Raw genomic sequence first — 13,818 nt, forward strand, 5'->3', positions numbered from 1 at the left:
CAGTCTCCTTTCCTTTATTTAAACAATTTGGAAGTCTTGTAGTATTGAATAGGTTTTTTTTGCCCGAAACAGAGAATTTCTGTGAATTTATGGTTCACAGAATCTGCAAAAAATGCCTTTAATTATTGAAAAAACTTTTAATGCACATTTTAAACTTCTTTTGGGGACTGTGAGAAATGGAATGTGAAGGGTGCAGCATCCATTTCCCTTTTATAAAAAGGAACAACATACCCAGAGCAAAGTGACCTCACCTGTAAGAAATGAGTCAGTGACATGGAACAAAGGTGGTTTATCTTACAAAAGAACACCATCTGTACAGAAAACTGCTCCATTGCTCTTGAATGCTTCAGGTATATGCAGTCCAGTGGAAATTTTTACTGTTTTAGGCTTGGTTTGTTTTTCTTTTTAGCAGCAGATTAAAAATGTAGGTGACTTCAAAGAGAGAAAGGCACACCTATTTATTCCTAAATATTCTTCAAATTATGATCTTTTATCAAAATGTATTTATGCATAACAAAAATTTCTGTATTGGAGATTATAAAACTGCACTTCGCATATCTACATGAGTAATGAATGTGGTATGTTGTATGAACTCTCTAAACTTTAGAGTCTAAAGAATCACGCACATTTATAAGGTGCAAAGGGCAGACAAACACACACCAAGTAAGAGCTCATATCAAAATAAACCCATTTTCATATTTTAAAGTCATATTCAATCTTTCAGCTGATTAGATATAGTCAGAGCACCCTTTCAAACATTAGCAATGTATCATGTGAAAGAAGTCTTATGGCCATTTTGGAAGCACTTGCAAGATGTATTCTGTTGCAATTTTCAGACTACACAAATGTCTGTTTTTTGCAGATATAAACAGTTGATCTAAAGCTAAGAACCTGTGACTTAAACAAGAATCGGTTTTCTTTAGTACTGCTAAAAGTATGAACATACATTTCCACAATAATTTAACTTCTGATAATAGAAAACCATGTGTGCTGCAGTCACAAGTTGCTTGAGGTAGATGGGTGAGTGGCCATTGTATTTTTCACACTCTACAATAATCAGATGTTCACCCTCTAGAGCTTAGTATATTCTGATAATTGGACTGGATAATTCCAAAGCTCCTAGAAACCTCCTAAGAAAAGTTAACCAATAACTATTTTGAGACATTCACATCTTGTCACACAGGATAGGTTTCCCCATGAAGAGAAAGTCAGGCATAAAAAAAAATGGCTTTGAACAGGATGAAGAAACAAAATATGCAATACAGACAAAAATATTAAATAACGTTAACTCTATACAGTGCTTTTCATCATACAACAGTTGACACCACCCTATAAATTTTACTGGGAGGCTCCCATATCCATCTACTGAAACTCCAAGAAACAAAAGCATATTCTGCTTATTTTATTAATTATTAATAATGTTTACTGTAGTAGTGCATAAGGACCAAACAAAAATGGGTCCCCATTGTATTAGGATCTGTACAAACACAGATGAGCAAACAGTAACTTTCCAAAGAGCTTACAGTCTGAATAGACTGGAAACACAAGGTAGAAAAAAAGAACATATAACAGAATGAACAACATGATGGCAGCAACCTTCATGTTATTTCTATGATTTTTTAAATCTATTTATTTTGGTCGGTTTAGTTAGGAGGGGATAAAACTAAATGAAAAGTGAAGAGAGAGGGGACACTGAAAGGAAGGGGATGAAGGGGACAGGGCAGGGAAGAAAAGTGTAAGGGGGGCAAGTTAAGAATAAAACTAAAGTGAATACAATAAAGAGTTAATACAAACAGCCAATCAGCACAGGGCAGAGAAAGTTCAGTCAAAACTGTAGAAAGTTTTCTGAATGTCTGAAGGTCTCTGCTTTGGCTGCTTCTGCAGCTTCTCTTAAAGAGGTGGAGTTTCTGGATAGTTCCTCTCTGCAGTTTTTTTCCCAAGGCCACATGGGGGTAAGGGTTGAGGGACCACCCAGGACTCAGAGTGTGTTTGTTGGAGTTGGGGGTCTCTCTTGCACAACTCTGGCATAGATGGCATTGGGTAGGCTCCATTTTTCTCCCTCATCCCCAATGCAGCAGTCCCTGCTTTGGCTGCTTCTGCCACTGCTCCTACAGCTATACACATTTAGAAATAAGGGGTACCAAACAAAAGCTACACACCACACATAAAATAACTCACTCAATTACATGACTAACTGGTATTTTACCAGTCTCTTGTCAATCCAGGTATTTTAATTCTATGGTAATAAGCAAAAAAACAGTTTATTTTTTACAAATGTCTCTTTCATGGATATGTTTAAAGTATAACTTTTAAATCTTTTTGATAGTGACACTTTTTCTGAATAATCAAAACTTTTTGAACAGAGCAGTAACCACACTTGCCAATTTATTGCACCTGCTTTTACCAAAAATACTATTTCATGTCATGTCTATTTCCTGTTTCACAGAAGCTCTTGATAGAGTCTTGAGAGATAGAGAAATACTAAGACAATGAATAAGACAGTCAGTGAGATATGCTTGTTCAGGCAACAGTCTTTCCAATGATATCCAGAAAAACAATTTATCAACAACAAAGGAGATGTAATGTTTTTGAATATCATGTACATAGCATGTTATTTTCAAACAAAATAACCCACATTGTGAAGTTATGCTAAAAAATTACTTCAAAACTTAACTGTCTTCTAAATGATTGAGTAACACTAATTATTCTGTTTGAACAAGAAAGTACTAATTAAGACTAGCAGGCAGTTAAAGTTTGCTATCAAGAGTCAAAATATATGAATAAAACCTTTCTGTATTAGCAGTAGCATTCATAATATATATTTTTTCTTTATTCATTTACAAAAAAAAAATCTATCACACTAGGTATTGCAGTCACACACAAATTTCTCAAGCCAAAAAATATAGTAGCTTTTAAAGATTAAAAAAAATGTCTGCCTCTCCCTTGCTGAGCTATTTATCTAATTTACTATTAATTGTCCAAAACCAATGTGAAATCCCTCCAATGATTTAACACAAGCCACAGGACAATCCTTGGCACTGAAAATGTACTGTGAACATCTTTCTGAAGCAATCTGTAAATTACACTGAAATTTAATCTGAACACTGAAAGTGTGAACTGTGTTTACTAACCTAGTGCCTGGTGGCCCCAATCTGGAAAGTAAGACACAATCCCTGCCCCACATAGCAGACCAAGCTAAACAATGAGTCAGACAATAGAACCATTATCATTCCTATTTACAAATGAGAAAAAGAGACACAAAAACCTGAGTGCAAGGTTATAAAGGAAGTATGTGGCAGACCAAGGAATTTAATCTAGAAATTCTGAATGCCAGTCCACTGGCATAGTTTAAAGAGCATTTCCTCCTTTGCTTAGTTATTTAGAAAACACACAGTGACAACACAAGAGACAGTTCATTTGCCTGCTACAGATACCATTGTCACTAAAGTATAATCAAATAAAACATGACAAAGAATTGCTACATAGAAACAGTTAAAATGTTACCTCGCTCAATTTCAGAATTCATAAATACCTAACAAGCAACCTTAAGAGAAATATACTGGTTTTACTCTTTGTAAGACCATGTGAGAAAGAAAAGTAAGCATACATTGGTCAACATAATCTTGTCAAATGTTGTGTATTTTTCATTTCTGAATGTTTATGTGCATCTGTCTAAGCCTCCTTTAAACTGTAAGTTGGGACACACTGCAACTTTGTCCCTAACCCCATCACACACCCCACACACTAACACTCACACACTTTAAACACCCCAATTATTTAGGCTGAAAAATCACACACTCAAAAGTTAGGAAATACCAAATTTATGGTTGCCTGTGTAACCTAAACTCTGTCCCCTTGTGGGACCAAAATCTGTACTGAATGAGGCAAGTGTCCTGTGGAAAAATTGTATATGATCTTGCAATTGAAGATTATCATAATGCGTGTGTGCTGGGGGGCGGGGGGGGCAAGGGGATTAATGTTGCATGAACGACCAAAAATCTGGCATTTCCTAAATTTCAAGCACTTTGCCACCTAAATAACATTCTTTTAATGTGATTTCCTAGGACATTCTGTTTAAAAGAAAAAGGCAAAAACAAATTATATTATTGTGATACAGCATGGCCAGAGGGCAGCAGGAGAGTGTTAGAAGGGAGCCTTATTCCCTGTAGAGGGAAGAAAGTTTGCTATAGTTTAATTAATTAAAGCACCGGAAGCCAGTCACCTGATAAAAAACCCCTGCTTCAATCAGACAAGAGGAGGAGTTGAAGCAGAGTGGATTGGTGTTGGAGCAGAGAGCAGTTTGGAGGGAAGCAGAGGAGAGTTTGGAGAAGTGCTGCGGTCAGCTAAGAAGACCAAGACCTTAGGTAAAGGGACACCTGGTTGTGTAGAGGGAGAGCAGGAAGCCCCACAGGAGAGGGAGGAGAGGGAAGTAGCCCGGGGAAGGAACCGCTAGTTCAAGTGATTTACCGCTATCCCTAGGGCCCCTGGGCTGGGACTTGGAGTAGAGGGTGGGCCTGTGTCCCTTCCTCTCCACTCCCCTCCTCTAGGACACTAGTGGGGCAGTTAATACCCCAGTTCAGGGGCAAGAAACGGTGCCCTGAACCCCCCCAAGAAGAGAGAGTGCGAGACCTATCATAGTAGTGCCAGCAATTTGCCACAATTATGTACAATGCAATCTCCCCTCCTCCCTGCCAACTTGTTTCATTATCAGAGTTTGACGCTTGGGAATTCAGAATAGACATCTACCACAGGACCAGGGTGGATAAAAATCAATGATTTAAAAAAAAATATATTAAAAAAATATCAGATTTTCTTTCGTTTGAAAAAATGCCTTTTGAGGAAAAAACCAATCTAAAGATAGTTTTAATTAAGATACATTATAGCTCAGATATCTCATCATGCAATAGGGATTATAAATTCTAATTCTACAGTATGAGACAATATATTCATGTAATGTTTAAGAAAAGTTTTGTAAATGAGTTCCAATAGTTCATGGACTACAGACCCAATCTTATGAGGTTCCAGGGGCTTCTGTATAGATTATTTAGGTTTATCTTTCTACCTACCCAGTGGGACTCAGTGCTCAGTATAGAAGATACCATCAGAGATGCTTAGTTTTGCAGTTCTCAGACTGTGGATTTGTGTCTCCAGAGATAACATTTTTGCTAAGCATGTTATTAAATAATTAAATAAATAATATACAGAGGTGAGAAATAACAGACCTCAACCCTATTGTCCTTTTGCAAATTTGTGTACACAGAGTCAATCCCTTACCTCTCTCTAAAAGTGCAAAGTTTCAAAAAGTTCAATGAATAGAAGATTGCTGGGGGCTGAATAGATCTGGACAAGGAGAAGTAGTCTGGGATAAATGTGAGAGGAGAGGGACACACAGCAGAAACAAAGTGAAACTGTTTGAGCTGCATATTCCAGAAATCTTGAGGTCTTTCTGAGTGTAGCCTTCATTGATTTGAGATCTACCATACCATTCTCTCACTGGAATGGAAAACCTATAATGGCAGCAGGCCGTAAGAGAGACTCAGTTTGGGAATAAGCACCATTCAAGAAATATATGTTTGCTGGTGATGCTTTAAGAACGTCACACCAGTGAACTGGTAGAAGTCACTTAAGCACTTGGATTTAGAGACAGTTGAAGTGATAATCTCACTTTTAACAGCAGTAGCTTCTTCTGCCAGTGTAGAAAGAATATTTTTTTCCTTTGGACTAATTCATTCCAAATTGAGAAATCATTTGGGACCTGAAAAAGCAGGGAAGATTGTTTTTCTTTTCCAGATTATGAACAAACAGAAAAATGAAGATCAAAATAACTAAGTAGGCTGCAGAAGCCAATATTTTTAAGTTTCTCATGTTGACCTGGCTGACACAGTCGATTTAATTTTGGGTTTTTTTTTTAATATTTCATTTAACTATTTTAGTTAAAAACAATTTTAACAAAAACAAACCTGATTCTAAAAAACTTGAATGTTTACCTAAATTCAAAAATTCATATGCTCGTTTTATTAAAATATTATATGTTTGCTGTTGAAGAAAAAATCCAGAATACACAACGTTGTTGTTTTAATTTAAATTTAAATGTTTGTTTGGTGATGTTCTCCTCCTAATACAGCATGGAAAGAAAATCCTCCAAATATTAATGATTAACCTGTTGAATTGGAGATTGTTCACCTCCCAATGACATCATAAATATCCACTTCAATTACCTTTGGTAAATGAAATAACCAAACAATCATTCATTCTCTGATATAGCTGTAAAACTAATCTGAAAAGTTTTCAAAATAAATTACTTTAAAAATGTCTAGTCTCTACCTTCTAAAAATGAAACCTACATCTATCTCTGAGTTGTGAAGAATATGTATTAAGGTCATAACAACCACCAAGAATGCACTTTTATGTAGAAATTAATGATTAAATCAAGTCTTCCTGACTAGTGATTTAAATCAATTTGACTTAAATCAAATCCACCCTGCACAGGACTAATTATATTAGCTGGCGGAATAAGGAAGCTGTTATCCAGGAAGGAGGGGTGTTTGGTTTGATGGTGTCATGTACTGCTTGCAACTAGCTGTCAGAGAAGCCCAGACTCGTCCACCCACCCTGAGACTTTCCTCCTGACCTCCCAGAAAGTGAAGGGCTCCCTCACTATGTGATGCCCCCAGAGGGTGAAATGGGGATGCGGGGCAGCGTGCCATTCCCAGAGAGTGTGGTTGGGAAGGAGATCCTTTCCGCACTCTCCTCCCTCCCTTGCAGCTCCAAGGCATTCTCAGTGTAGCATGTGCTGCTGCTGCTTTGACAACGGTCTGGGCCCAGCTCTTCAGAATGTTTGTGTTCATTATTATTTTAGCTTGCTACCAAAATTTTCCTGAAGAATACAAGAGAATGGAAATGATAGGGTTTAATACTTTATAGCTCAGCTAAATCTGAATGAAACTGAATGGGACAAATACAGGTACTTCTGCATCTAAAAGCTTTACTGCTGGTGAAATTCAAAGAGCTGCTGCAAATAACTGTGACGTCAGACATGTAAAAAGAAAATCCCTAAGAACAGAACACTACAGGCAACTAAATATAGGAGATCACTACCAGATCTCCAAACAGCAGCAGCATTTTCATTTCCTACTAGTTTTCAGAATGTTCCGTGTCCCACAATACGGAGAATACAAAGACCAGTGTTCCCAGACTGCCATGCACATGCCCATCCATTTTCAAATAAACACTACCTTTTATGTTGGCTACAGGGTAAATGTTACTCACAGGCATGTGATATGATATAGCGGAAAAACAACAACAAACTTTAGCTAAGGCTATAGTCTCTACCAGGAAAATGGCAGAAATAGAAATACCTTGGAAAATGAAGAAAAGGAGTGTGTATACATATGTATTATGCATACAAAAATTCAAGGAAGAATTTTAAAATTATACAAAGTGAAAAAATGTTTTTAAAGGGTTTATATTCCCTGAAACACCTCCAGTCCTTCCCAACTGCTGCTATAAAAGCCAGTTTCAGATTCTTGTAAATGAAAATTAACTTCAACTGCTGATAGACTTAACAATCTACACCCGTTCTCAAAATTATGTTCATATCCTGAATCTTGTAGAAGCTCAGTACATTTTTTTTGCATATTGCACAATGTGTCCATACACACAGAAAGAACGCAGTACACAGCACTGTGTAATAAAAGGGCTAGCAATTCCACAGCTACTGACACAGTTCAGGAATTAATGCAACAGTGCATGATGCATTAACCTTTTCTGAAAAATAAAACATCTTCCGAAAGGGCATGTATTGGTTTAATATTTCCTTCAGGTGCAAGCAGAATATTTGACCCTCACCTACATTCACTTCATTTAATTTAAGAGCAACCTTTGTTTATTAGTTCCCCTTTAGAAAAATTTAATAGCTCAACAAATCTACTGATTCTGCCACTCATCTTGAAAGACTCTTCTACACCCAATTCCAGTAAAGAAGCCTTCTGATACATTTGTAGCGCAGCCACCCCTGTTTTACAGTTCTTAACACAACTGTTGCATTCAGCTTAACACTGAAGGAACATAAATTACCATTTCCTATTTTTGTTGATAGATTTTCTGAGCTTTCTCACTCTACTTTTGTTCATTCTTTTGATAAAGAAGTTAGATAGCTGCTCCCTTCACAAAACAACCACCTGATTTTCATGTTTCTCCCCTCCACCAAAGAGTCTCAACAGGCCAGAATGGGTGAATGGTTGTGGATCACCCTTCCCCACCCCCACGCCAAAGATAAAACAGAAATGTCTATATTATGTCAAGCAGGCAACCTTAGCTTCCTGGAAAAAGATGTGTACAGCATATTGTAAATGTTCAAGTCTGCTGTTAATGTTCATTCAATGTCAGTTAACTACATGAGGGAAGCACATGGCCACAATTCTAGTGGCACATGGTATCACATAACTAATAAACTGATGCAACATTCCCTATGTTATCAGTTTCTGCTCTGCACAACATGGAAACACAAATGTTACACATCAGGATACTGTAGGTTTCAGAGTAGCAGCCGTGTTAGTCTGTATTCGCAAAAAGAAAAGTATTTGTGACACCTTAGAGACTAACAAATTTATTTGAGCATAAGCTTTTGTGAGCTACAAATGATGCATCCGATGAAGTGAACTGTAGCTCACAAAAGCTTATGCTCAAATAAATTTGTTAGTCTCTAAGGTGCCACAAGAACTCCTTTTCTTTTTTCAGAATACTGTAGTACATTTAAACCTAGAGAAGAATTCAAAAGGGAATTCCCATAAACCTGAGAAGTTACGGAGAGCACTTGAATAAGTTCACAACATATTGATGAAATATAAATCTCTTACATTTTTAAAAAGGTAATAATTTTTATAAAGTATGTGTTTAGAAAGGTCTAAAGGGTAAGACGTACTGAAATTATTACTGGTATTTTGTATTTTTGCAATTGAATATTTTTGGTAGCTGCTGCTGTTCATGTGAAATTGCTTTGGGGTTCTGGGAGAGTTGAGGGCCTTTTTGTAACTGCTATTGTTTCTTCACAAAGTTCAGTTTTTAAACACAAAAATTGTTGTACCCTTTTGGATTCTTTACCCTATCAATATCTACACTTATTACTGACATACTCCATCCAAGTCATGAGACAGTTTACAGAAAATGGCATGACAAATTACTTTTTTAAATTTCTAAAGAAAATCGTAGAGTGAATATTAGAATATAAAGGCCAAAATATAAAACCTGGTGGAAGAATCCATACATTTTATATTCTCAACACAGTTTGACGTACGTGAGGTACCTAAGTGGCATCTGAGAAATACAAGTAATTCAGGAAAGCAGTAATTATTTAAGTTATTCAGTGCAAGTCATTGATTCCTTAACCTCAAAAAAACCTAAATATATAGATGATTTACTTGAGGTAAAAAATAGCCCTCTAAAACTAATACTTACATCCCTTTCTTCAACTTCATCAGGCCATTTCTCAAAATACAATGCATTCTTCAAACAGGTAAAGCACTTAAATCATTAAGCCAATTTTAATTCATACCCAGAAGCTGTACATGTATAAGTTTCATTAAATGTGCAGCAAAACCTTTTAAAAAAAGCTAATCTGGTCTGTCATTAGATAAAACAAAGATGGATCAAGTCAGCTCAGAAAATGATCTCAATTTCTGATTCTAGAAGAAATCATAATAAATCAAGCTACTGAAGTTTTGAGTACAAGGCATGAAAGATTCTACAAGTTGAATGAATCCCAAGAAGAAACAGAAGCAGAGGTACGAGCCAATAAGCTCAATTCTCAGTGCCTGGGTTTCATACATACAAAACGAGTTCAAATATCAACATCATACACAGATATTAAATACAATAATCAAGAGAATTTTCCATGTATTCATTGGTAATACAACACTTCCTAATAACTGAACTTTAGCTAATCTATCTACTTTATTGAAAACTAAACAGAAAACTTGCATGAATATATATGATCCTTATGCTACTAATCAAAAGTAAAAAAATGAAAGAAAAAAAATCAAAAGGAATTAGCCAACCCATTATGTGATGGAACAATTTATGAAAGATGGTTATAAAATGTGCCCTTTTAAAAACAAAAAGTGAAAAAGTAGAGAGAAATGATCAAACACCACCAATTCTAGGGTTCTTAAATAGAGGTGAAATTCTAGCTCCACCAAAGTCAATGGCAAAATCCCCATTGACTTCAATGAGGCAAGAATTTCCCCGAAAGTGCTTAACAACCATTATGGGAAATTTATGGAAATCTGATTGCAATACTTGTTCTTACAGAAAAATCAATAGAACATAGAACAACCTAGAATAAAATCAATTTCTAGTGTTAGAGTTAACAAGTGGCAAACAATTTAAAAAATATTCTTAGCAAGACTGAATAATTGTTCATTATACAACCAATCAATTCATACCAACTGTCTTGTTCAAGGTATTTAGCTTCCTCTTTAGTGTCAATGGGAACATTAAGGTCCTGTGCTGGTTTTCTTCCCCCGAACTATTTTAAATTCAACAATTAAAAGTTTTAAACAGAAAAATGCATCCTACCTTTTGGTTACAAACATTTTCCCCAGCAGTCAGTAACTACCAATATAAATACAGCCAAGGGTATATAATATAAGAAAGTGATAAATATTGACATTTTCCCTGGAAATGTTCTAGCAACAGTAGCTCAAAGTTTTTGTTATACAGAAAAATTGGTTTAAATCGTAACTGGGAATGAACAGATACTATTTTGCTTTTGCAAATGACACTTTTGATTGCCCTTCTTTAACCCCTGAAGCAACAAATGTTATTATTCAAATGTTCTGAAACAGTCTAGAAAGAGATGTAATTGCAATAACAACAAAACAAACTGCTACCTGTAGGTATGGCTTATCATTTATAGTGGATACTTACCCTAACAGGGGGACTCCGTGCTTGTACTCTTTGCTGCTGTCCACCTTGTGAGCTCTGTGGGTCTTTTGAACCACAGCTAGCGACAGTGCTGCTCTGGGCTCTTAATGCATTTGTGCAACTAGTCCCACCACCAGTCCCAGGTTTCCAGGGCCTTTGCTTGATGCCATCCAGTAGTCTAACCAGTAGAATATTGCTGGGAAGTTCATCAACACTGCAATCAACTAAAGTCCTACATTCTGGGCAACGAAGCTCATTTCGAGAACTCACAATGCCCAGCAAACAACGTTTGCAAAATGTATGTTGGCAAGGCAAGACTTTTGCAGAAGCATCAAGACGTTCTAAGCAAACAGGACACTCCAACAGATCCAACAAAGCCGATTCATCCATTTTTATTTAATTTACCAAAAAATAAACTTTCGCAAAATTCATATCTATTCTGAGTACGTAAAGGGACTCATGTTACATCCATGCCTCTTCAGACTTTGCTCTGAAATTGTTTAGAAAACAAAGAAAAAGAACAAACCATTAATAATCTGCAAAAAACAATTAGCTTTTTAAAAATGAGTCCACATAAGTATTTCCTCTGACAAGATTCCTTCACTAAGCAACATCAAAAATTAAAAGATCTCCAGTCTAATTTAAGACAAATCACTACAGATACTCATTTTGTAGATAAATGTTTAATAACAATTTAAAACATATAGCTAAAGGTTTTCTGTAAATATGAACAATTTATGAAAGGCAATAACAACAGAGAATTATCACTGGTCATCCTAATGGCAATCTTATCTGCATTAGCGAGCTACTTTGCTCAAACATGCTGATCAAGAGTAACAATTAAGATTTTAAACTGCACTTCTGTCTGCTTTTAACTGCTAACTATCTTCAATATTCTTAAACCATTTTAGAGTTTAATAAGTTTGTCCTTGTAGGATAGATCAATAAATGACTGTGGAAAACACAATTAATAGACAAATTGATATTTCTTACAATTTGTTTCATATTAGACAGGCCTGTCCTTTCCATAATTAAAACAAACAAGAGAGAATAAAAATAAGACCCTGAATTTGCAAGCTGTTCTATAGGACTAAAGGGTCCACTATCACAGAGAGTCACTAGCAGGGTCAGATGTAAGTCCAGAATGAGCTAAAAAAAAATCTAATTTGTCAAGTTTTTGAGAAGAAAAAGACAAAGGTGTTTTTGTTTGTTTGTTTTAACACATCCGTTTTGAAAACAGACACACTAATTCACAAGCTTTTAAGTTTACTGAAGAAGTTGACAAAATGATAGATTGCAGCGCTGGTATTATATCTAAGTAGTACCACAAAACTATTACCAAAATCATTTTATAGTGTATTGAGTGCTGGAATACTGGTAGTAGAACATGAATGCAATGTAGCCAGTAACAGGAAGCTGCTGGGAAGTCACATCAAGGACACTCAACAAGAAAAGCACTTATTTCACTCATAATCCTTCACCACTACATACATATACACACTCTCTCTCTCTCTCCCTCCCTTCCCCTCCCCTCCCCGCAGACGTTTTGAGTGGCTAGCTGGCCACAGAAAGCTTCCAGTACCTGATGCTAAGAAACACAGCTGTTTGGTGTAACACTACTAGACACATAATATAGATTTTTATTATGTACATGGGGCTTCTCTAGAGTTCACTGTGAGGCTAGAGGGAGAAAGAGACACAAAACGGACACACACAATCTGTCTCAGAAACAGAGTTAAAAATTACTTTCAAAATTTATTTCAGGCCTGGAGAACATTCACTTTTCATAAGACATATGGGTGTAGGATATATTACATACATCTGCACATACAACATTAATAACTTATTCTCTGGATTTTGTTATTAAACTTATAGTTACTGAGATATTTACAGAGATAAAACATTTTATTACACATATATATGTGGCACGAGCACTATATATTTGGCACATATTTGTGCATGTGTACTTCCGTTCCATATATGGGGGAGGACACACAGTGGGGAGCAGAGGTGACATACCCTGTGCGGGTGGGGGGAGGGGGAGAGACACTCTTGGCAGGTGACATGCTTTCTGTGGAGAAAGGACACACTTGGGGGAACAATATATCGCTGCCTGCAGATGGGGGGTACACCGTCTCCTGTCTCTGAGGGCGTGGGGCTGTGGCGATGTATCACAGTTGCGGGGGGAGGTGATACCTTCTTTCAGGAGGAGTGATATTGTATCCATGTATGGGGGGGTGCATGAGTGGCACCATATCACTGTCTGGGGTATATGGGTGTGACAGGGCTGGTGGGGGACATACTGTCCCTATGGGAGGGAAATGACACCATCTCTGGGGGAGGCACCGTATCCCTGTCTAGGAAGGAGGTGACACGGTCCTAGTGGGATGAAACTGTACTCACACCTGGAAAGGGGGGGGGGGTCACACGGTCCCTAAGAGACAGTACTCCACCAGGGTCTGGGGAAGGGGGCGGTGTGACACGGACTCGGGGGGGACGCACCGCACCCTGTCTGGGGAGGGGGTGACACGGACTCGGGGGGGGGGGTGACGGTCCCTGGGGCCGCTGTCACAGAGGGAGAGGCTGTCACACCACCTGGGGGCTCCGCAGGGCCTTCTCCGCCCCCTCTTGGGAGCCCTGCAGGGAGCTGGGCTCGGCTGCGCCGCCGCCAGCCGGGCCCCTCCGATCCGGACCCTCTTGCCGCGGCGAGCGGGACAGAGGCGCCGTCACTCACCATTTCGCTGCCGCGCTCCCCTCTTTGTTCCCGGAGGAGCCGCCGCCGCGCTCTCCCCGCTTGTCTCTCTCCCGACGCGGCACCAAGGAGCCTCCTCCTCACCCCCTCGCCGAGCGGGGCTGACGCGGGGGGCGGCACCGCAACGCCCCGCAGAGAAAGCG

The 13,818-nt window shown here is 38.0% G+C and overlaps 1 protein-coding gene across 1 annotated transcript in view; it reads right to left on the reverse strand.

Moving 5' to 3' along the window:
• The window catches only part of SH3RF1 (SH3 domain containing ring finger 1), a 150,004-nt gene extending 136,244 nt beyond the window's left edge, over window positions 1–13,760 (reverse strand). Inside the window, exons 1-2 of the mRNA XM_048847681.2 lie at window positions 13,658–13,760; window positions 10,927–11,413 (exon numbers count right to left, since the gene is read on the reverse strand). Of these exons, the coding sequence (XP_048703638.1) occupies window positions 10,927–11,313 (387 nt within the window). The 5' untranslated portion in view covers window positions 11,314–11,413; window positions 13,658–13,760. The remainder of the gene's footprint in view (window positions 1–10,926; window positions 11,414–13,657) is intronic.
• Between the last annotated feature and the right edge of the window lie 58 nt (window positions 13,761–13,818).

The sequence above is a fragment of the Caretta caretta genome, chromosome 4 (genome assembly GCF_965140235.1).
Source record: "Caretta caretta isolate rCarCar2 chromosome 4, rCarCar1.hap1, whole genome shotgun sequence".
Lineage (NCBI taxonomy): Eukaryota > Metazoa > Chordata > Testudines > Cheloniidae > Caretta > Caretta caretta.